Source organism: Haemaphysalis longicornis, unplaced genomic scaffold (genome assembly GCF_048455015.1).
Source record: "Haemaphysalis longicornis isolate Haplotype H1 unplaced genomic scaffold, Haemaphysalis longicornis Haplotype H1 scaffold_152, whole genome shotgun sequence".
In the NCBI taxonomy this organism is placed as follows: domain Eukaryota; kingdom Metazoa; phylum Arthropoda; class Arachnida; order Ixodida; family Ixodidae; genus Haemaphysalis; species Haemaphysalis longicornis.
Genome location: NW_027526259.1, coordinates 409520 through 434537, shown reverse-complemented (window position 1 = coordinate 434537; position 25018 = coordinate 409520). Strand labels below are relative to the sequence as shown.

Below are 25018 nucleotides of genomic sequence, written 5' to 3'. Positions count from 1 at the left end.
TTCCAGGTTTTAAATCATTGTGGGACGGACGCATGCCGTTCGTTTGGAGGAAGAAGAGCAAGAAAGGAAGCGTTGGCCCGAACACAAACGCGAATGGAGGCAGAAACAACGCAAAGCTGCAGGCGCCGCCGTTACCGCTTTAAGTTCAGCTCGTCGAGTAGCGGCGGATACCTCCCGCATGAACAGCAATTTATCCACTTGGAACACCGGCGTGAGCGAATATCACTTCTAGGGCTTTCAGGAGACATTTTGGACCACATGTATCACTTCTAAGCACGCGCAGAAGACCAGTTACCGGTTTATGCGTGCGCAGGTTTGTAGTGGAGAATAGTGGGGGGGAGGAGAGGAGGCGTGCACGCGCAGCTATTGGTTTCATGCCCGTACTGATCGGTGGCATGTCCGTTGTGCTGGTGTGAGGTTTAAATGAGGACGCTAACTGGCCCAATAGGACCGGGCTGGAGTCCTGAGTGGTAGAGCAGATTGGGTTTGTATGTTACACAAACAGTACGATGCTCACACCGCGGGGGGGGGGGGGGATAGAGGCAGCTTTATGTTTGTCTGCGAGAACAAAGCTTAGATCTTTCAGATGTTTATTGAGCTAATTGGCTAGCAAGTATGGTCCATCGCAAATTACAAAAACGTGCTTTGTTTCGTGCGCTCCGTGGACTGCGTCCTGCTTTGCTTGTGATCCTTCTTCACAGAGTGGAAGGGCACTAATTTTTGTAATACAGAAACACGAACAAGTTACCGTATTTATCGATTATAAACAGCCTCTTTTTTCCACAATCGCGATGCCCAAAGTGGGGGGGGGGGGGTGCTTAGATTCGAAAAACCTAATTACCCCCACCACTTTTCTCGCGGTCGTATCTTGACGAGATGGGTGCAAGAAATAATGTTTTATCTGGCAAACATTCGAAATAAAAATAGGTGCAGACAGTGAACCCACCGCTTACGACATATACTCAGTCCCCCTCAATACCATTCGAATCGGTTGTGCAGCTTGGGCCGCCGCTCCTAGTATCCCCGTGCAGGTTTTTTCTGATACGTTGAAGTGGTTTGCGAACGAAAACTTCCTAAATGACTAAGCCACAACGTCAACTCGGGCACGTTTCCAAGCGTCTGAAATCCACCTTACGATGGTTGCTTATAAAAGGGGGTGTTTAGATTTGCATGCATTTTTTCAAACCTTTTTCCCGAAAGTAGAGGAAGGTTTTAAAAATCGGAGGGTGCTCGTATAGAGAAAATACGGTAGTTTCTGTAGAGTTTGTCTCACTCCCTTATAGTTTTTTAGGAACTTGTAAAGAATCTTGAATAAGCACAAAAAATTGTGTAGATGCATGTTGCTTTCACAGAGGAAGTAAAACATCCAACCAGCACTGCTACAATTGAACTTTCTAAAACCTTGTTGAGCTGTTTATTATCCACTCTACCCTTAAATTTTACAGGTACTGCAAATGACATGCACGATGCGCGCTATTAACATCAAGAGAATAAAAAACAGTTTATTTAACAACCGAGCGGATTTGGAATTTTAGGACAAGTTTGTTGAAATATTACTGTGAAGGGTTCAGCCCCGCATGCTTGCGGATAAAATAACCGGCACTTCCATGGTAACCTTTCGGACAGACCTCTCGGTAGTTCTTTTCCGATCGTTTTGACAACAGGTTCACCATCCTTTTCGTTCATTTTCCTGGCTGCCGAGTCACTGAGGAGCATAATACAGACTCCAGTGACGTCTGAAAAAAGAAGGCATTGGTTACGCACTGAAGTGGGTCAGGGGGCCAGTGGTGAAATGCAAAAGCACGGAGACTAGTTAAAGCAGCCATGAGCACAAAACACAAGTTCGGTTCATTCGAAAGATTGCCTCGATAGAATCATACTGACACCAACGTTAACGCACACTTCGCTCAAATAAGCTACATAACTAGGAAAAAACAGAATGGCCATGCGACCCACTAGCTCATTTTCCGCAACAGAACCTGTCATGTCACATGAGCATACGTGTGCGATTGGCTCAGGACGAAAAAAGCGAACGCAAATTAGGCACGGCTTATGGGCTTTCCGAACGAACTATTCGCACTTTAGGGTAATGCATATTCATTTTACAGCAGTAAGAATGGTGCGGCAAACAATGATAGTTACGAAAACGCACGTAAGCATGGAAGCACCGATGCGCACTGCTGTTGGTACTGGGCGCACTATGCTTGTTTTAGCTGCACAGCACTCCGCCGCTTTGAAGTTGCTTTACAGAACACTAGCCGATTGGCGTAAGCGGCGTTGTCTTACGTGACCCTGTTTGTCGAGGATGCCCCAGGTTTCATGAGACGATCACTTTTTACAGTAACAAAAACAAGCCAGGTGCAAATAAGCTCAAAAGCAAAGCAACGGCGGACAACGGTTCGTGGATGACTATAGCAGCGCCATCTGGATGGGCTAACGGACAGCAAGACCGCAAACCCGATTGACGCAGTAGAATTTCGCTTGAATGCCCGCGCTTCTGACGTCATTGCTGACATTCCGAAAATTTACGATTTGGCGGGAGAACCAAAATTTAAACCTAAATGGATCACTTTCTCAGTGAATATGGCATCATGTCCTGCCGGACAAGCGCTAGGGACACTATAAAACGCAAAATATTTCGAATAAAACAAACTTGTATTCGGTCTAAATGGCTCCTTTAGGTGAGTCCTGCTTACAAAGGTTTTTTTAGAGCGAAGCGGCATATGGCTGGGGTTCCGTGTATATTTCCGGTCAGTTAACAGAAACACATTCACCGTTGGACAGCCTTGGTATCCATCACTATTAGAGTAATTTTAAAAGGACGCTAAAGGTTGAGTAACTTTGTTTCAATTGAGAGGTCGTGGGCACTTTAGCTCTCTCAGCTTTTGTTCGACAGCCAACAATGCCTTGTCTGTTTAGAAAGAAAAATAGAGCTAACATTTCCCTCTGCCATTTCCCTTTCATTTTATCGTGGTGTTTGCGAGCACGTCACTAATCGGCCAGAGCGACTCGGGTCCGGTAATACTCAATCGCCGCAATCTTCTTCAAAGCCTGTCCTCAAAGGCTTCCAATTTTATTGCAGCCGATCAGGAAGGGTTTATTTGACGTCATCTTGGTATGGCGGCGTGCAAAGAATTAGGCCGCCAAGCCACCTCTCTTTATTGACGGGAAGGACATCGGTAAAGCTTTTGTGTGGTTCCTCTTAAAGGGCTGGTGAAGAGCTTTTCAAAACAAATTTTGTTGGGGGCATTAATTTATGGTTTTCTTGACGCTGAAGTCGAAAAACATGTTTATTTTGTGTGTAAATACCCCCAAACCATCCATTTTCGTCAAAACAAACGACCCCTGCCCGGGGGCACGGTGAGACTCCTGGCTGCCTTTCGCGATTGGCTGGCGGCAGATGACGTTATATTCGCAAGTGCCGGCACTGCGGTCACCGCTCGGCCTGAAGAGCTCGTTCTGTTCCCGTTCAGGCACGGGCCAGAAAGTCCTCTGGTGAATGGAAGACTCACACAATCTTTCCTTAGATTAGGAGAGCCTGAGAGAAGTATAAACGCAACAAGTTGGCTCGGGGCAAGCTTTAGAAAGGAGTTCTCCCCGAACGGCACATGGCCGACTTCTGTTTCTCGGATGCAGGGAAGTTGTGCAGATATAGGTTCGCCGTTTTCACTGCGAGCGCTAGTCACAATCCCTAGCACAATTTTTCAACACACCATCATCCCCTTCCTCGCATGTGTAACTTAGTTTTTACATTCGGACAGGCGGTAACAAGCTATGTGCAGCGGCCCGCGATGCGGGCAAGCACCAGCTAGCGAGCGGCCGGTCGCCGCGTCGCGCGGAGGTGCTGGTGCCGGGTCGCTGCGCGGCCGGTCAGCGGAACGTGGCATTGCTGCACATACGCAGTTTTAGAATAGGGGAACCTAATTTTGGTGGCCCCCAAAATCTAGAGGAACCCAAACGCAGCACGCTGGCCCGCGACGAAATTAGGCAGAACGCCTCCCCCAACAGCTCTAGCCAGCTTGGGTTGCACGGATCGCCTCGGATGTTGGGAACTTTAGGCTTAGCACCGAGGGAGATATTTGGTCGCTGCTATCCGTACAATGGCCAATGACTATCCTTAACACAGTTTTTTACCACACTGTCATCCCCTTTCTCGCACGTGAAACCATATTTTCGCGTCGATAGTCATTCTAGCGATCGGTGCTGTGTTCATTCTTGCGCGCAGGTAGCGCATCCATCGGCCTCTCGCTGCATCTCGTGCTCGGGCAGGTTCATTTGCTGCCGTCGATGAGCCTCCGGGACCGGTCGGCGCTCCGCATCGCGGTACAAATTCGATCACCTCTTTGAAAATCACCTTGGATGACAATTTCCAGCACAGTTTTTCACAACACTGTCATCCACTCTCTTGCACGTTTACCTTACTTTTAGCGACTGCCTCGTTTCTGGACACCAGCGATGATGAGCGGTTGCTGTCGTGGCATGCGCGGTTCGAACCGCTTCGTGTGCCGTACGGTAATGCACGACCGGCGAGTGTGCGGAGCGATCCCACACGAGGAAAACACTTCACGTTTTCCAGCTTGATTGATTTCTTCTTAAACTCTACCTACTTAGCTAAACTATCGTCATAGCTAACAATGTTGATCGGGAAAACGAACAAGAAGTTCGGGAAACCCAGAGCGCTGCGGTCCGACAAATTTTCTAATCCCCTAATAATAATTGATCAAGAACATGGGGCACCTTCGTATTTGTTTGAGCCCGTAGCTACGCGAATGAAGCACAGAGCACCCGACGACACGGCCGGCCCCGATAACTCGTGAAGGCAATGTAGTAGCGATGGGCGCTAGAGACGGAAATCTCTGGTATCTAGGAGTCGCTTTAGGGAATCTCTAAAAACACAGGGGCATAACGGTTAATAATCAACGTAGAAACAAATCTGGACATAAAGGGCAGATTACACGCCTGCTTAATTCGGAACTTCGCCCACAAAACGAGGACACAGCGAAGCGGTGGCGCACGCCGCTGGCCATATTCCGAATTTGACGCTACTTCCGGTCGCTGCCTCCCGGTTTCTCGCTCTTCCGGGGATACGGGAGAGAGCAGTGGGAGGGACTTAGGGTCAACTTTACCGACGAATATCTCTCCTCAAGCTAAAAATGACGAAAAAAAACTTTACAGGCATAAACTAACCAATGTAATAATTGCAAAAAATATATTTCCACTCCATTCAAAAGCAGTTCAGTAGCCCTTTACGTGTGGAGCACTTGTCGTAACTCGCGTTTGCTTTGTGTGTGTGTGTGTATGTATGTATGTATGTATGTATGTATGTATGTATGTATGTATGTATGTATGTATGTATGTATGAATGTATGTATGTATGTATGTATGTATGTATGTATGTATGTATGTATGTATGTATGTATGTATGTATGTATGTATGTATGTATGTATGTATGTATGTATGTATGTATGTATGTATGTATGTATGTATTCTCACGAAGCCAGAGACGACGCAGTTGTCTTGAAGGAAAACACGTTTATTGGAGCGAACTTGTGCTCCCCTAACAACTAAAAAAATACACCGGCGGCGAAGCAGCAGTCAACAAAGTGAAGTGTGCGGGCGAGCGTCGACATCGGAATGCCGTGGCGTCTGCTCTGCAGGATTTTATCTTACGGCGCGAGTGTTTCTGGAACCGTCGATTTACATCCAGAACATTGTAGATCAGAGAAGATTATTCTGGGCTAGTGACGTTAACACGAAACAGTCTGCTTATCTGAATGAGATAGCCCGTGTGGCATAAAAATAAAGAATGCAGGACGCGCTTCGCGTGACACAGATAACAGAGCAGGGCGTAGCCGGGCAGTAAAAACAAACAATAAATAAAGAAACAAACGCCTACATGGTTCGCGGCATTACCCCCTTCTAAGAGTGCATCGACCCGATGCTAAAACAAAAGACAGCCAGAACAAACAAGAAAAAGTCCGTCATCTTGCATAGTAAGGTTTCAAGCAAACCACGTGGTCGACTTCGGGCCGCGTGCGTCGTCGTGATGTTCCGGAATCACCATAGGGGATCACATCGTACGTAAGTTGGCCGACACGTCGTAGAATCTGGTAGGGTCCGAAATACCGTCGCAGAAGCTTCTCACTGAGTCCGTGTCGTCAGAAGGGAGTCCAAACCCAAACACGATCCCCTGGGTGGTACTCGGCATCTCGGCGTCGGATGTTGTAGCGCCCGGCATCCACGAGCTGCTGGTCCGTTGTACGAACTCGAGCGAGCTGGCGGGCCTCTTCCGCACGCTGAAGGTATCCCTGGACGTCGGGGTTGAGGGCGTCGTCTTCTACATGCGGAAGCATGGCGTCAAGCATCGTGGTCGGCCGTCTTCAGTCTCCTGGATAGCCGTGTTGTACGCAAACGTGACATACGGGAGCACTTCGTCCGAAGTCTTATGTTAAACTTCAAGGTACATTGACAGCATATCTGCGATTGTCTTGTTCAGACGTTCCGTTAGTCCGTTCGTTTGGGGGTGGCACGCCGTCGTTCATCTGTGATCCGTGTTGCTGTAGCGTAATATTCCTTGCATCAGCTCCGCAGTAAAGGCCGTTCCGCGGTCCGTGATTAGGACTTCCGGGGCTCCATGTCGCAGCACAACTTGGCTTATGAAGAACTTTGCGACTTCCTGTGCAGTCCCCCTCGGAATAGTGGCGGTCTCTGCGTAGAGCGTCATGTAGTCTGTTGCTACGACAATCCACTTGTTCTCGGATCGGCACGTAGGAAACAGGCCCAGTAGGTCCATTCCAATCTGTTGGAAGGGCCTCGATGGGACGGCGATAGGCTGCAGAAGTCCGGCGGGTCAAGTCGGTGGCGTTTTTCGTCGCTGGCAGTCACGGTAGCTCCGGACGTAGTGGGTGACGTGGGATGTAAGGCGGGGCCAGTACTACTTCGCCTTGATTTTTCCAATTGTGCCGGCTGTGTCGCGATGTCCGGAAGACGAGTCGGCGTTGCACGCGTCCAAAATTTCGTCACGAAGGTCCTTGGGGATGACAAGAAGGTAATTCGTTCTTGTTCCGGGGCTGAAATTCTTCTTCACGAGGACGGAGTTTCGCATGCTGAATGCTGGTAAGCTGCGTTTGAAGTTCCTAGGAACGGCGACGTTGCATCCCTAGAGGTAGTCGATTATGACGCGTAAGTCGGGTCGGCAAGCTGCTGGGGAGCTAGGTCGCTCTCCGTCACGATTCCGACGAACGCGCTGTCTTCATCAGAGTCTTGTGGTAGTGGGTCGACGGGGCGCGCGACAGGCAGTCGGCGTCGGAGTGTTTCCTGCCGGATTTATAGACGACTGTAACGTTGAACTCCTGCAGGCGCAAGCTCCACCGTCCAAGACGGCCAGAGGGGTCCTTCAAATTGGCGAGCCAACACAGGGTGTGGTGGTCTGTCACAACCTTGAATGGTCTTCCATTAACGTATGGGCGAAATTTTGAAATCGCCCATATAATTGCCAGGCACTCTTCCTCAGAGCCAGAGAAGTTTTTCTCCTCCTTCGACAGACCACGGCTGGCATAGGCGATTACCTTTTCGCAACCGCTTTGTTTTTGGACAAGGACGGCACCCAAGCCTATATCACTGGCGTCCGTCTGTATTTCCGTTTCAGCGTTTTCGTCGAAATGAGCGAGCACGGGCGGGCTTCGCAGGCATTTTGCAGCTCGCAGAATGCTTTTTCTTGGTCGTTTTCCCAGCTAAAAAAGGTGCTATCTTTCGTCAAGCGTGTGAGTGTCTCTACAATGCGTGCGAAGTTTGCGACGAAGCGCCGGTAGTATGCGCACAGTCCGAGAAATCTTCGCACGCCCTTCTTGTCTTTCGGCGTTGGGAAGTTGGCAATGGCTGAAGTTTTTCCCGGGTCAGGTAGGACTCCCGCGGCGTTGACGACGTGGCCCAGAAACTTGAGCTCCTCGTACGCGAAACGGCACTTTTCAGGCTTCAGCGCTAACCCAGACGTGCGAATGGCCTCTAGTACAGACTCTAACCTTGCAAAGTGTTCGTCGAAAGTCCGGGTGAATACCACAACGTCGTCGAGATATACGAGGCAGGTGTGCCACTTCAGGCCAGCTAGCACAGTGTTCATGACTCTGAAGCGTTGCTGGCGCCGTGCACAGCCCAAACGGCATCCCCTTGAACTCGTATAGACCGTTCGGGGTTATAAATGCGGTCTTCTCTTGGTCTCTCTCGGCCACCTCAATTTGCCAGTAGCCGGTGTTCAGATCCATCGATGAGAAGTACTTCGCATGGCAGAGTTGGTCGAGGGCGTCGTCGATTCGTGGCAGGGGGTACACGTACTTTTTGGTGATTTTGTTCAGTCGCCGGTAGTCAACGCAAAACCTTAATGTGCCGTTTTTTTTCTTCACCAGTACGACCGGCGCAGCCCAGGGGCTTTTCGATGGCTGTATAATGTCGCCGCTGAGCATGTCGTCGACTTGGGTCCGGATGGCTTACCGCTCGTGTGAAGAGACGCGGTACGGTAACTGTCGGGTAGGTTGGGCTCCATCTTCGGTTATTATTCGGTGCTTCTCTATAGGTGTCTGACGTAGTTTTGAGTTCGACGAAAAACACCCGCTGTAGCGACGCAGCAAATTCAATAATTTCTTTCGTTCTTCTTGCGGTAACGCCGGATTCACGTAGAAGTGATTCGGAAGCTTGAAGGTATCTTCGGGTGCGCGTTCAAAGTTGGCAACCGCGATCACGTCACTTGCTTGCGTTTCTTCGAGGTACGCAATTGCAGCGCCCTTGTTTAAATGCTGGTATTCCCCGCTGAAATTAGTCACCAAAACGTGGGATTTGCGTTGCTTAAAGCGCGCAATGCCTCTTGCGACAGAGATACCGCGGTTAAGAAGCAACCTTTGGTCACTCTCTACGATAGCGTCGACGTCAGGAACCGAATCTTCACAGTAGACGCTGATCATCAGCTTGTGCGGGGTGGCAGGGTGACATGATCGTCGGCGATCCTGATAGCAGCACGGTTTTCGGGGTTGGGTTCCGGCGTCATGGAGTGATCGGAGGAAAAAGTTATAGACTTGGCCTGTAGATCAATTATTGCACCGTTGTCCATCAAAAAGTTCATTCCAAGGATGACGTCCCGGGAGCAGTTAGGCAAGATGACCAACGCCGCAGGATACGTTGTGCCGTCTATGGTGACGCGCGATGTGCACGTTCAACTTGGCGTAACGAGGTGGCCTCCTGCTGTGCGAATGTGCGGACCGTCCCATCTGGTTATAACTTTCTTCAGCTTAGACGCAAATGGTCCGGTCATGACTGAGTAGTCGGCTCCCATGTCTATGAGGGCGACTACTTCAAAGCCGTCGATGGACAGTTGAACGTCGGACGCTGCTTTCTTCGAGTTCCGGGTGCGTCGTGGCGTCGTATCTCGGCTTGTGCGTGTTGACGGTTGGGCACTGTGCATCGTGGTCGTCGTCTTCTCAGCGGAAGGTTCGGTCAATTTGGCTACGCGTCGCGCCGTGAGGTTGTCGTGTTCGAGAGTCACGTCCGGGTTAGATCGGGTCGTCGGGTCAGTGCATGGCGGGAATCGTCGTCTTCCGCGAGTCGTTGTCTCGGTGGAGGGTTTTCATTTTTCCGCGATAGTGCAACTTTACCTCCAGAAGTTGCTGCTTTTAGTTTCCCCGCGTGAGCTGGAGGACCTTCCACATGCGAAATTAGCATTGCTACGGCGGTTGGGCGACGGGTATGGGTAGGGCGACGGCGATCGGTTGAAGCGGGCTGGTCCTAGATTGGTGTTGGACAGGTATTCGTCGATCTCAGTAGGGCTCTGGCCGGGTCGGGGGCGTAGGGCGTCGACGGAGAAACCACGCAATCCGAGTCTGCTGTACGGGCAGCGACGATAGATGTGATCGGCCTCTCCGCAGTGGTAGCACAGCGGACGATTATCGGCGGTTCGCCATACGTCCGTTTTCCTCGGCGCCTGGTTTTGGCCTGCAGGTGGTCGGGCGGGCGACAGTGGACGGCGGTACTGCGGGACTTCTTGATGACGGGTTGGAGCAGGGCGTGGTCGTCGAACAGCCGCTCAGTAGGTCATAGTTTGAGGCTCACGTGGTACTTCGGAAGGCGTAGAAGTCCCCAAAGCGAGTTGAATTTCTTCCCGGATCACGTCGCTCATAGAGGTGACTTGGGGTTGCGGCGTTGTTGAGAAGAGTTTCCGCAGTTCTTCTCTGACGACAGCGCGGATTGTTTCACGTAGTGTGTCAGAGCTAAGAGCCCCGGCATCGATCGAGTCCGCAACTAGCGCATTGCTGGGACGGTCGTACTGCCTCGTGCGAATTTCCAACGTCTTCTCCATGGCGGCCGCCTCGGACGCGAATTCGGCCACCGATTAGGGGTGGTTGAGGAGAAGGCATGCAAAATGTTCTTCCTTTACTTCTCGCATCAGATCCGCCGCGGTGGCTCAGTCCCTAAGGCGTTGCGCTGCTGAGCACGAGGTCGCGGGTTCGATTCCCGGCTGCGGCGGCCGCTTTTCTGATGGAGGCGAAAAGCAAAAACTCCCGTGTGTACGAGATTTCGGCGCACGTTAAAGATCCCCAGGTGGTCAAAATTAATCCGGAGACCTCCACTACGGCGCGCCTCAGCGCCTGCGTTGCGTCGGCGCGTTAAACCCTACAATCAATGAATCAATCTTCTCGCATCAGAAACCTCGGTTTCTTTTTCTTCCGTCATATCCGGATCCGCGCGACGAAATAGTCGCTTCATTTCCTGAACGAAAATTACGCTTCCTTCGTTCGGGTGTTGCGTTCGAGGTCTTTTCTCACCACGGTCCTGAAGGTCTTAAGAAACTCGCTTTTGAATTGCGTCCAGTCGGTCAAGGCGCTCTCGTGGTTCTCGAACCAAGTTCGAGCTGCATTCTCCAAGTAAAAGAAAACATGCCGGAAGGTTTCTTCATCGCCCCACCTGTTGAAGATCCGCACGCGCTCCAGCTTCTCCAACCATTCCTCCGGGTCTTCGGCGAGGGCTCCTCGGAATGTTGGCGGTTCCCGGGGCTGCTGCAGCAGGATTGGCGACGTTGGTTCTTCACCATGGTGGTGGTTGCAGCAGTCGTTGTCTTGGGTCTTTTTGACAGGAGGCCGAACTCGGGCGGCAATCCTTGCAGTCGGAGGCTGGCTCTAGTTGGACTGGGCTGGCGGCTTCCAGAGGTCGTCATAAAAGGTGCGTACCCAGCACCTCCACCAGATATCACGAAGCCACAGACGACGCAGTTGTTTTGAAGGAAAACACGTTTATTGGAGCGAACTTGTGCTCCCCTAACAACTCAAAGAATACACAGGCGGCGAAGCAGCAGCCAACAAAGTGACGTGTGCGGGCGAGCGTCGACATCGGAATGCCGTGGCGTCTGCTCTGCAGGCTCTTGTCGTTCGGCGCGAGTGTTTCTGGAACCGTCGATTTACACCCAGAACATTGTAGATCAGAGAAGATTATTCTGGGCTAGTGACGTTAACACGAAACAGTCTGCTTATCTGAATGAGATAGCCCGTGTGGCATAAAAATAAAGAATGCAAGACGCGCTTCGCGTGACACAGATAACAGAGCCGGGCTTAGCCGGGCAGTAAAAAGAAACAATGAATAAACAAAAAGCGCATACATGGTTCGCGGCAGTATGTATGTATGTATGTATGTATGTATGTATGTATGTATGTATGTATGTATGTATGTATGTATGTATGTATGTATGTATGTATGTATGTATGTATGTATGTATGTATGTATGTATGTATGTATGTATGTATGTATGTATGTATGTATGTATGTATGTATGTATGTATGTATGTATGTATGTATGTATGTATGTATGTATGTATGTATGTATGTATGTATGTATGTATGTATGTATGTATGTATGTATGCATGCATGTATGTATGTATGTATGTATGCATGTATGTATGTATGTATGTATGTGTGTATGTATGTATGTACGCATGTATGTATGTGCGCATGTATCTACGCATGTATGTATGTATGTATGTATGTATGTATGTATGTATGTATGTATGTATGTATGTATGTATGTACGTATGTCCTTGATTCAGTCGCCAGGCCAAAGGTTGAAATGAATTATAGGGTGAAATATTTAACAGGCCAAACATTTTCAATCAAATAAATCTAGAAATAGGCTCCATATTTGTCAACATTGGTCAGCAAAAAAGATAATATTAGGCTTTTTGAGGAAGAACCGATATATAAATGAGGTTTGCAGTGTTCGTTTAATGACAGGAAATAAAAAAACGCGTTGAAAACATTTTTTTAAGCAGCAAGTAAAAACAAGGCTGGCACCCGAGCCTCCCGCTTGTGGCTCGAGTGCTAAGACCCAGCAGTCCCAGCAGATAGAGCATCAATACGAACGCGGCAAAATTGAACTTCGCAAACCTCCCATGGGTGGACGGAGACAAAAGGGCAACAGCGTGAGAGGTGGGCGGATGAGACACAAAATGTAGTTTTGTGGCAGGGGTGGCAAGAAACATTTGCGGCGACGCGAGCAGACTCGGGGCCAATTTTTTGGAGACCTGTGACTTCGATACGGGTTGAGCAGCGCAGTTATGGAACACACTGAGGTGTTTGTTTCACTCACAAAAGGGCGGTATTGTTCCGCTATGTCTCTGTACGTTAGTAGACTACCAAGGGTTAATCTGGCTCCATGTGAGGCAGTTCTGGCATCACAGGCGCGGGAGACGAGAGCTCGGGCTGCGGTGTGTGCCCCTCATTTGTTCCAAAACCCCTGAGGGTTGGGAATCAGGTCAATTTAACAGGATCAGTAGGTCAGGTTTGGTTAAGAATTTGGTGGGGAGAGGCAAGATATGGCCTCCGGCATAGTTCAGTGTGACCGTTTTTATATCTGAGAATATCAATCGCGGTGTTGGCCTATTGCAAGTACTATCGCCGCCTATCCGCCACTTGGGGGTGATGGGCTAGGATGGTGAGGGCCTTGGGTGGGGGAGAATCGGTTGGGTGAATGACTTCTCAGTTAAAAGAGTCCACGTGACGATTCTTCGCTGCATCAAAATACAGCGCGTCTGGATCGATCAGGAGTTTTGCAATTTGTTCACCTTCTCGCTGCGCCCTTGTTTCAAAATAACATTAGGGGTGTTGTGGAGGGACCACCTCGTTGCGGTTGAGCCGGCAGGAAAACGGTATGTTTCTAGGAAGGGGCCGAATAATGATGTTTCCTCTCGTCATTGTTTCGATGAGTGATTTTAGCTCAAGCTCCGGTAGGTAGCCAATACTTAGGTTGTCTAGGATGGCTCTACGGGCTGCGGAGCGCGTCAGGTGGTCAAGCTGCCCCATGGGATGTCTTTCAACAAGCTCTGCAGCCGTATTGTATACGCATGTTCTCTCCACACTGGCAGTGGAAGCTCCTGGTGGTAAGTGTTGCGTCGTGGGCGACGGCGAGCGACTTCGGCAGCGACTGGAGCAAAGGCGCGCCGCGCCGGCCCGCGCACAACGCAGAAAAAGAGTGCTGCCGCGCTCCTTGAACCCCAGACAAAAAATGATTAATTCAATATGATGACGACATAACCACACACACATACACACATGATTGTAGCATTACCATCACGTCCGTCCCACCGCAACGACATCTAGTAACAACCCAACAACACAAGGCACACAGTGCGGGGGCGCTCCACCAGAGGGCGGCACATATTCCACATCATCTCCCCGTGCAAAAGAAGTCCGCACACACTGTGAAATACAATGCCACATCATTGCCCCGTGCAAAAGAATGTCTGCATCGTCATTACACATGACCCACACAAAAGCACTCAGTCGCTCACGACAGTCCTACATAGTCCCACCAAACACTATTACTTGCGCAGGAGCAGTGGAAGTATGACTAGCAGAGTCACGCACACTCCTAGCTGTAAGTTGCACACACGACACTCAACACAGTAAGACATTTTTTGTTTAAACCCACTACGAAAAACCATCCAAAACATTCTCAATGATGATATACGACCCGACACAAGACATGACACATCCAACATGAACAATACATGAACCCTCCGTCCACACCCTAGAGCACATAGTCGCTAAGCCACCGAGGCTGCTTAGTCTTACGGCGCGGACGCGTAGACGTTGAACCTGAACTATCTGAAGACCCCGACGCCCCCTCATTTTTCCTTGTGTTGTCTACATGGTTATTTGGATATGTTTGCTCACTATTTTCTTCCTGACATTTTAACGTTTCCTGAGGAACAACCGAACCAGACCTTGCACTGGAAGGACGTTCTGACAGATCAAGAGTCTGTCTGGACCCCGGGGCTTGCCCCATCTGTCAACGGTAGACTAGGGGACTGACTGTCACAAATGTCAAAGTTAGACGAAGAGTATAAAATCTTTTTATGCCTCGAAGAGGGTTCAACATTGTCAAAGGAATATGTTGCCGAGCCAACCTCAATTCCTTTCGGAATGACTAAGTTTTGGCGAGTTCCGGATCTTTGAGTCACTGAGCTTGAAAGTGAAAGGTGCAACCTGAGCCTGCACTGTAAACGGCTTACTATACTTCAGAAATCCTTGTTATGGAATTACTTTCACCACATCTCCGACCTTTATGAGGGTCTGCTGTGCACCTTTACTTTTGTCAGTGTACAGTTTTGCTTTATGCTTCTTCGTGAAGACGTGAATCCGAACGCGCGGCAGAAAATTATCCGATTGTGCTGCCTTTTTACCTATCTTAAAATTGATAATATCCACTTTGGAACGAGGCTGACGTCCATGCAGCAAAAAGCTAGAGAAAGACCTGTCACTGAATGTGGTGTGACCATATACGACCCAAGAAATTGTGTAATGCTTTTCGAAGCATCCTTGCCATCAAGTCTGGCTGCCTGTAAATGTTCTTTCAGAACCCTGTTAAATCGTTCAATCTGACTGCTAGCCTGAGGGTAATAATTCGACGAGAACCCGTGGCGGATACCTTTTTCCTTTAGATATTCTTGAATTTGTTTGGAGACAAACTGGGGTCCATTATCTGTCACTAACACCTCAGGGAGCCCTTCCCGACTGAAAGACCAGTCGAATAACATAATGACGTCCTCAGTTCAAATGGAATTTTTGCCCAGAACCTCAGGCCACTTAGAGTAGTAATCGACTAGTGTAACAAGAAATCTGGGGTACGACACATCTAACGGACCAACGATTTCCATTCCCAAGTTTTACCAAGCCACTTCAGGTTATTTCACCGGCTGCAAAGGAGCTACATGAGGCTTACAGACTTGTCTGCCAGCTGACAGACGAGACAATGCTTTACATGTTCTCGAACATTACGATCCATTTGAGGCCACCAGTAACGTTCACGGAAAAGTTTCGTACGTACTATTCCTTGATGTTTTTTCATGTGCTGACTGGAGGAACGTAGGTACAAGCGCACAGAGAATTACTGCACGGTCATCCCGCAAGAATAAACAGTCCACCACAGAAATTTTTTTTTTACATGAAAATAAGCTGCTAAATCACTGTGTAATTTTTTCTTATCGGGCCAACCCTTGGACGCATTCTCTGCTACCTTCTGCAACGTCACATTTGCCTTCGTTGCCAGCTGCACAATTTCTTTATCGACTACTGATGTTACCAGCGACACTATCTCTTCCTCCTTAACAAGTTCCTGACTGGTCTGAATGGGTAATCTCGACAAAGAATCAGCGCCCAGATTTTCGGATCTTTTGCAGTATTCGACGTCAAAATTATAGTACAGCAGACGAGCTGACCACAGTGAAATCCTTAAAGGCCTCCGACCTGCATCTCCTGCGGCTAACAACGCAGCTACAGCCTAATGGTCAGTTCTAAGCGTAAACTGTCTGCCCCAAAGGAAAATGTGCCACTTTTCACACGCGCAAACAAACAAGCCAGCGCTTCGCGTTCTCCGACAGAGTATTTTCTCTCAGTCTCCGACAGAATTCTAGACGCTAAGGATACGGTTTCAAGCGTAGAACCATACCGCTGCTGTAGTACCGCGCCCATTCCCAGATCAGATGCGTCGGTAGTAACTACTACAGGCAAGTCAGGATTAAAGACCTTCAGGACAGGAGAACAAGTGAGGCACGCTTTCAACTGATGGAAACTGCCCTGAGCATCACCAGGCCAACAAAACGTCTGACCCTTCCTGAGCATCAGGCGAAGCGGTTAAACTATCTCTGCATAGTTTTTTATGAACTTGACATAGTATCCTGCAAGACCTAATAATGAATGCAGTGACTTTATGTCCGTAGGAGCCGGCCGGAGCATGTACTATAGCTTTTACTTTGTTTACCAACGGTGAGATGCCCTCAGGCTAAATCCTGTGACCCACAAAATCGAGTTCTTTGACCGAAAAAAAAGACATTCGTCATTCAACTTCATGCCAATGTTTGCTATACACATTGAGACTTCAACCAAGCTCGCGTCATGCTCAGATTGAGTCTTTCCCCACACAAGAATATCATCAAGATAGCAAACGACACTTCTGCAATTCTTCAAGATCTGGGAGATCATTTTTTGAAAAAGCGCAGGTGCCGACGCCAAACCAAAACACACCCTCTTAAACCGGAATAAGCCTTCATGGGTCGCAAAAGTAGTTTAAGGTCCCTAAAATTTTAGGGACGTTAAAGTAGTTAAGTCCCTACTACCCTCTTCTAGCAACAACTGATGATAAGTCGACGCTAAGACTAGCCTAGAAAAACAAACAGCACCATAAAACATCTGCAACCGCTCTTAAACATCCGCAAAGGATACCCATCAATGATAATTGCCTTATTCGGTTCCCGGAGGTCCACGCACAGCCGGATGTCACCGTTCTTTTTTCGGGCGACGACGAGTGGCGAAACCCACTCCGAGGCGCCGACACGTTCAATGACATCATTGTCCTCGATGCGTCGCAGCTCTCTGCACACGAAGAGCAAGAGGCGATGGTCGTAGCTTAGATGCAACCGGAGTCGCACCTGGCCGCCGTGGGATACTGTGCGAGACGTCTTTGACAAGACCCAACTCGCCGTTGAAGACATGTTCGAAACCCGAAGGCACGTTCACGGGCTACTACACTGCACACACCGATGCTAGTCGACACGTAAGAGACGCACCGTCGATCTGAATACCTAATTGCTGGATGGCGTCGAGTTCCAAAAGGGGTGTGCCTTTGTCTGTGACGTAGAATGTGACGGAGCAAGACCGTTGCAACACATGAACAAGAGCTTGGAATGAGCCGCAGATGCCGATACGTTGTTTGAAAAAATTCCATAAGTCGACGAAGGCCTTATACAGGACATGCTGTTTACTGAAATGCCGCTTGAAATCTTCAGCAGTCATCAACGACACGGATGCTCCGGTATAAACTAAGAGTTGCATGGTCACCCCGCTGACTTCGGCTTGTACGACTAAGTCCTTTCTCGAAGGATTGTTGACGCTGACTTCCGCTTGGACGACTAAGTCCTTTCTCGAAGAAGTGCTGATTGTTAAGACGGAAGCTCTCGAAGATGAGTTGGTCTCCGTGGATGTTGAATGCTGTACAGGTTCCGGTATTGGAGTGAAGCCCGTAGCTCCCCTCGAAGAAACTCGATGCACTGGTGCAGGCTTGCGGCACATCGACGCGAAATCTCCCCACTTGTTGCAAGAGTTGCAACGCCGAATTCGGGCTGGACAATTTTGGAATGCCGAATTATGCCATTTATTACCGCATCGTTCGCACAACTGAGGCTTGGCGTTGCCTCCAAACTTTTTCGGCTGAACTGTACCGCAGAACTCTGCAGTTGACTGCGAATGAAAACGTCCATCTTGGGGGCGACCATCTTGCCTTCCCGAACCCGGTGGAATGACGTCAAGGCCTCCCCGGCTGGCCAGGCCATCTTGAATTCCTGTGCCGCCATCTTGAGCGCGCCGGCTTCCCCGACTGCCCAGGCCAACTTTATCTTCGGCGCCACCATCTTCTGCGTGTCGTCCTACAGCTTGTACTTGATGATGTTGCGAACCGAAGGTTTTATTCGCCAACGACAATGATTCAAAACTCCTACCAATTTCTTCAGCCTTCTCTAAAGATAACTTTTCGCCTTGCGCGAGCAGCTTTTCTCTTACTTGGGGGTTAGACGTTCCATGTGTAATTTGATCTCGGACGCGTTCCGCGTACGTTAGACCGAAGTTGCAACGTACGGCTTTCTCTTTTAGAACAGTCACGTATTCTAAAAAACGTTCCCCCTGCAAATGACGACGGCTTGTGAACTCGTGTCGTTCCACAAGCGTGTTTAGTCTAGCTGCACAAGAGCCGGTCTAGCTGCTCCAGAATTTGGTCGAATTTCGAAACGGCATAAGCCGAGGATGCGGTCACGTTAGGATCGGTCACACTAGAGTCGGCCGCAGAGTCGGTCACCTTAGGATTACGTTACTGGCGTCCCTCCTTAGGGTCACGTTACTGGCATCCCTCCTTGCTCCCTCCTGCTCCGTCTCGGCAAAATACCTCATTTGTCCCTCACTACCCAAAACGCTGACGAGCGTCGAAGCACGCCGTGCAACGCTCCATTCGCTTCCGCCACCCGCCTCGAGATGGGCCTGAAACAATTGTCTTCAGTTATGCCACGGAATGGGAGGCGGCCCCGGAAATTCGAGGAACACGGGCAGGTTATCAAACAGGCCCATGCTGCCAAGCAGGAAGGAGACAGACGCAGGAGCAGAAGCAGAAGAACGAAGAAGGGCGAGGCCTAGACGACGGTTCGACGAGCGTCAGCACAAAAAGAACGCTAGGCCTCGCGACGCCAGACGCGACAGATAGTCACACTCGAGCGAGGTCAAACAAACGCGCTCACTGTTTTCTTCTGCCGGAGCAGTCGACGATGTTGCTGCCGCGGCAGAAGAAAATGATCCCATCCTGTCGCCAAAAGATGTGTCGTCGGCGATGGCGAGCGACCTCGGCATCAACGGGAGCGAAGGCGCACCGCGCCGGCCCGCGCACAACGCAGAAGAAAAGAGTGCTGCCTCGCTCCTCGAACACCAGACAAACAATGATTTATTCAACGTGATGACGACACAACCACACACGCATACGCACGTGATTGGAGCATTACCATCACGTGCATCCCACTGCAACGACATCTAGTTACAACCCAGCAACACAAGCGCACATAGTGCGCGGGCGCTCCACCAGAGGGCGCCACATATTCCACAGTATGTGGTTATGTCAGGGTGTCGAACCGGAACCGGAACCGAACCGAAAACCGGAACCGAACCCGAATTTTTGCCCGGAACCGGAACTGAACCGGAACCGTATTTTTTCCGCCATTTTGGAACTGAACCCGAACCGGAACGAATCGAAGGAACCGTTCCGAACCGGTTCCGGGGCCTCAGAAATGTAATTTTTAGTTTTCCATTCCGGTACCCTACCTTGCGTCTGAAGATATTATGCCACTCGCCAGACAGAATCATGAAATATTTTGCGTAGTCTGCAGTTCCCAAGGCCCATTATGTTCTCTTCTAATTATTGCCCTCAATTTAACGTAAAGTTGTCCGTATATACTATCAGTTTGCGTTAGGTACTGCCCATCTCTCCCAATTATCTTTTACATTTAGCATAACTTAAGTTATAACGCATATTACGAGGCAACATATCATGAAATATTCTTCATGGTTTCTATCTACATGATGTTTAAAATCGTGTAAAGTTTTCAATGTGTTGTTAATTCGCATGCATCCCTGCCCACTTGTGAAGGCCTTCAGGGACACCATCAACAATAAATCCATACCTTCCACTTATTCTAGTTTGAATGGGCAGTTATATACAAACAGCACTTAGACACAAACACTCGCAGTTCTAAAAATTAACGTCAGTTTTTCTTGTATACACTGCCGTTGTGTCCTTTGGTTACTGCTCTAAGAGAACATGAGATATAAAAAAATGGGGAATCCTAATTTACACTTTTAAAGTATCTTTGATAGCATTTTTATGTTATTTTGAATTTGCTTAACCGTAAACTTAAGAGGCGGGTGGATTGAAGTCGATTAGTGCGGGTTAGCGAGTAGACTGTGGTGAATTAGTTAGGTGAGTGAATGAGCTAATGTGAATTAGTGGGACTGGTGTGTTGATTAATTTGTATTAAAGGAATTATCGGGTCAGTTAAGGCGGATTCGACGGTCGGACCAAACATGGTATCTTTGGGGTCCTTGGCATTTGGAAATTTTGCAGCGTTCTCCTTCTCGACCAATCAGAAAATTTTGTCACGCACAAAGTAGCCGCAGAATTATGTGACGACCGCCTGAATGCTCTAAAAGGCCTTTCTTTATGCCCGTATTGCGCTATTATGTTGTTGCTATATTAAAATTGACATCTCGCACTGAAGTTAATAACTAATTGCCTAATGCATATTTTATATTCATCAAAGGGTTTTCAAAACGTGTGTATATATATGAGGGGAGACAGTTGGAAAGAAACTAAACTCCAAGAAAAAAAGGGAGGAACGATCAACTGGTTTGATGCAAGAGACGCCCGATAGCATTCTTCAATACCTTCTCTTTCTTTGTGTTACCGTTCTGCAGCCTCCCACAGGTGTAGTATATCAACCCCCGAACACAGCCCCCTCTAAGCTGAGGAAGCGGCGATAGCACGTGCGCTTAACCAAAGCGGCCCCAAAACTCTCATAACAGACTCTTAGCAGGCGTGGCCCTACTTTGCGAACGGTCGATTGTATGTTACAACACTTCTGATGATCAATCAGAGACCACCAACGAGGCCAGTCACGATTGTATGGGCACCAGCTCATACTGGCATCCCCGGCAAACAAGATCACGAACCTCGTGGGTCGAGATTTGACTCGCTTAGCCAGCGCTGATGAAGCCCGGCCCGAGTGCATGCATCCTGCAGTCACAGACCAGGAAGTTACTCAGCACTATGGCCTCTTCTGTAGAACGTATTCCTCCCCGCACAAATCACTACCGATTAACCAGAAAAGATTACTCCTCACCCTGTGGGCATACACCTTCCCACACTACACCAGACTTCACCTCTTTGACGGAACACAACTCTCTCCATTTCGTTGCTTCTGTGGAGAGCCTGGGAACCTCATACACATAGTAGGCGGCTGCGACAAGTGTGCCGTAGATCCATCCAACCTGCACGTTTCGATAGAGAATTGGGAGACAGCCATGGCCAGCTCCGGCCTGGAAGATCAGTGGCTCTTGATGGAAACGGCTGTCGATTCGGCCCCCTCGAATGAGGACGCCTTTCTGAAACCTTGACTCGATTGAATTAAATAAACTTCACTCTCTCTCTCTCTCTCTCTCTCTCTCTCTCTCTCTCTCTCTCTCTCTCTCTCTCTCTCTCTCTCTCTCTCTCTCTCTCTCTCTCTCTCTCCCTCCCTCCCCCTCTCTCTCTCTCTCTCTCTCTCTCTCTCTCTCTCTCTCTACAAGCGATCATTACTGCTGCTTGTGACTTCACTTGGCTATCATCTTTCTTAGAGCCCAATCGCTGTCACCGGTCGCTGAAGGGCCATTAGCAAGTTCCTATCTCCGGTGGTTACCTATCCAATGCCGTCCTATACACGCCGTCCAATGAGTCTTTAGAGCCATTCTTTCTTTCGAACAGCTCTGTTAGCAGATAAAAGATGAGCAGAAGGAAATTTCTCTAAATGCCACCTGCTACGCTTGGCAGTCGGCGCCACATACTCGTCACACTACCATGGAAAACATTTTGCAGGTACAGTTAAAGGAGCTCTTCAACAATTTAGATAAACTCGCCGCGGTGGCTCAGTGGCTAAGGCGTTGAGCTGCTGAGCACACAGACGCGGTTTAGATTCCCGGCCGCGGCGGCCGCTTTCTGATGGAAGCGAAAAGCGAAAACGTCCGTATGTCCGAAATTTCGGCGCACGTAAAGATCCCCAGGTGATCAAAATTAATCCGGAGCCCTCAACTATGGCGCGCCTCGTCGTCGGCGTTGCGCCGGCGCGTTAAACCCAAGAATAAATAAATAAATAAATAAATAAATAAATAAATAAATAAATAAATAAATAAATAAATAAATAAATAAAAATGACAGTAACTAAATAAATCAACACTTTCGATAAACGCTTTTACTCTTTTTCGCATCTGGAAGCATTGCGAAAACTATAGCTATTGCCAGCACAGAGCAACAGTGCGTGATTTGCTCGTCGCTGCAAATGCACCTTCCGTTTCTGGTTCGCTTTTGTGGCTTTTTTTAAGTGGCTATCAAATGCGTTCTATTCTGCAACTTAAGGAAAGCCGGCAAACAGCCGCTACACCGCTGTAATGACGTCATTCAGCGGTCGAAGAACGCCAAGACCGGGAAGGAGAGAAAAATATTTTGAGCAAGTTTCTATGTTATCTGACGAGGACAGAGCAGTAATTTTTGGCTGAGGCACATTGCGACCCCATAATCTAATGTGTTGGTTGACTACTTTCTGCAAGCACTCAAGATTTGGCAAAAAAGTTAAAAAAAGTGTTGCAGCGTCACTTTAGTTTGGCGAAGACAAAATATTTGGACAAAGAAACCATCATTATGACTGTTTTTATGCCGACTTGATAAGGAAACGAAAACGAGCGCAAAAAAATTACCAGAAAAAAACACGCCTGCTTTTTTTTTCTTCGAACCCGCTTGAACCCGTTTGAACCGGTTCGAACCGGTTCGAACCGGAACGGAATGGTGCTCTGGAACTGAACCCGAACCGAACCCGAAAGGCTTGAACCCGAACCCGAACCGAACCCGAAAAAATTCCGGTTCGACACCCTGGGTTATGTTGAGGTCAGGGATATCTCATGACGTGGTATTTTAAGGCAGGATCAAGTGATTGCGACACGAGTTTGACGGACAAGGATGACAAACATTTATGCCGGACGGCACATAAGGGCAATGTTGTACGCTAACCAGGAAAGGTACACATAACTACAACGGAGAGTTCGACGAAACCATACTAGCGTTCAGTGACTACTAGCCCCACACACAAAAAATGACTCACGGTTTTTGCGACTAAAACGTCTCACGTGGTCGAGGCACGGGGATGTCGTTGAGGAGCTTGAAGGCTTGAGCGACGCACAAGTTTTGAGAAGTAACAGCCCGAATCAGGGCTGCAGCTGGTCATGACACCAGACAGCCGGGAAGAGAAGATGCAGTGCACCGTCAGTGGAAGAACAGACGCACTGGATACAAGGGCAAGGCCCGGCGTTGCCAGTGGCGACGTGTTCAAGAAGAAGAAAAAGAAGAAGAAGGAGGAGGAGGAGGAGGAGGAAAGGAAAAGGAGTAGGGAGAAGAAAATCAGAAAAGTATTCAGAAATGACGACTTTTGGAGGGTTTGGTGAGGTGCCAGAATAAGAATCGAATTACGTTGTGATTCTTTTGGAATTTTCTATGAAGCGCTGAAGGGCAGAGCAAACATCTCGGCGGCAATATCCCGTTTCTGAAGCCCCAGATGATAATAGAGCCGGCACTGATAATGCCAATCCCAGGCTATGAAGCGGCACCTCAAGAAGCTGACGTCTGAGGCTTGTAAATCGTCGACAGGACAAAAACTCTCACCTCCCCTCGCGGGAACCCCTGTGTAGATGCGACGCATAGGCGGAGCGGCGAAGGGACCGCGTTTTATAGCGCGCATAACGTTGAGGGGACTGCGTAAGCCGGTCCCAGTCGATGACGTCGCTGGCGTACTTGTAAAGCGGCGTGGACTCTAGGTGTTTGAGCCAAGCGTGGATGTTGCTTCGCCGGAGAACGGCACACTGGTTATATGCGCAGCGCGCCCGAAGGAGAGGAAACCGCGGAAGAGAGAGTACTGCACATGCGCCGGCCCCAGCGCGTCTGCCGCGGCTATGACGCAACACAATCCAACACAATCCACTTTAATCCAATCCAATCCAAATCAAATCCAATCCAATCCAATCCAAGCCAAGCCAAGCCAAGCCAATCCAATCGACTCCAATCCAATGCCCCTCGCGAGAGAGTGTTCGCTATCGGAGAGGAGAGGGGTGAGCGGCGCAGAGCGCAGCTGGCGCGGCGAGGAGAATGGGGGAGGGGCGGACAACGCCGACGACGACGATGACGACGCCGGAGGGACAAGGCGAGTGAATCAGATGCTCTGCATCTAAAAGGAAATGGTCGACATACTCTTCTTCATTTACAGTAACTGCGCATGGTAGGCTCCGCCAGACGAGACCTGTGGAGGTATGCATTCAACTGGGGTACACGACATCGAAGGCTCGTTACAATCACCTCTAGGTCTCGTGAATGGCACCAATTCGGTTTCCAGGAGAATTTTAGTTGACAATAATCTCTCAACGACAATAAGACTGATTCGTGCTGCCCTTGCAGCTTCAACAATCTACGGAACCTTGCGGCGATTAATAAAGGCGTTGTCTCAATGACATCGACAACAGGCCCGGAGAGTGCTACTCTTGCCAGTGAGTGAGTGAAAAACTTTATTAGACGAGAGGCCATGGGGCCCTGGGGGTGGGCAAGGATGATGGGAAAAGGGGAAGGTCACAACTCGCACAATGAACACAGTTGCAGTCTTGGTGTCCTAATCACAAAATTAACAAATAAAAGTCAGTCAGTGGCACTAAAATGCACAGCTCACACTTAAATGTACAGTTCACACTGTAGACAATGCTTTTTAACACTGAAAACAGTGCACGCTGCAGTCAGTTAACATTGTAGGTAGAACGGGCAAGTCTACCAGGCCGTTACGCTAATTTGTAGAGTCAGTTTTCAAGGGCGTACTCGGTGATTGCTTCTAGTATGGTGGGATCCTCACGAACCCGACTAAGATGTTCCTGTTCAGTCGCAGGGGTGGGACATAGAGTTAAAAGCTGGTGGCGATTACGGTCGAATAATGAACAAAGCCAAATTAAGTGATAAAGATTTGGTGTGCCTTCCCGACTACAGTGGGGTCATCGGCCCCTTGCCAGTAAATCTGCGGTATTTTTTTGGTGATTCCCGCATGCCGAAGGACACAATTAGTAGGTAAACTTAGTAATATGAGGTGGCAGAAGTGATCGAAACGTCCGGAGAAGAGGTGAGT

At 49.0% G+C, this 25018-nt stretch overlaps 1 protein-coding gene across 1 annotated transcript in view; it reads right to left on the bottom strand.

Annotated features, from left to right (window-relative positions):
• The window catches only part of LOC144165973 (uncharacterized), a 220894-nt gene that overhangs the window by 13992 nt on the left and 181884 nt on the right, over positions 1-25018 (bottom strand). The window contains exon 6 of the mRNA XM_077695647.1: positions 1629-1736. Coding sequence (XP_077551773.1) covers positions 1629-1736 — 108 coding nt within the window. The remainder of the gene's footprint in view (positions 1-1628; positions 1737-25018) is intronic.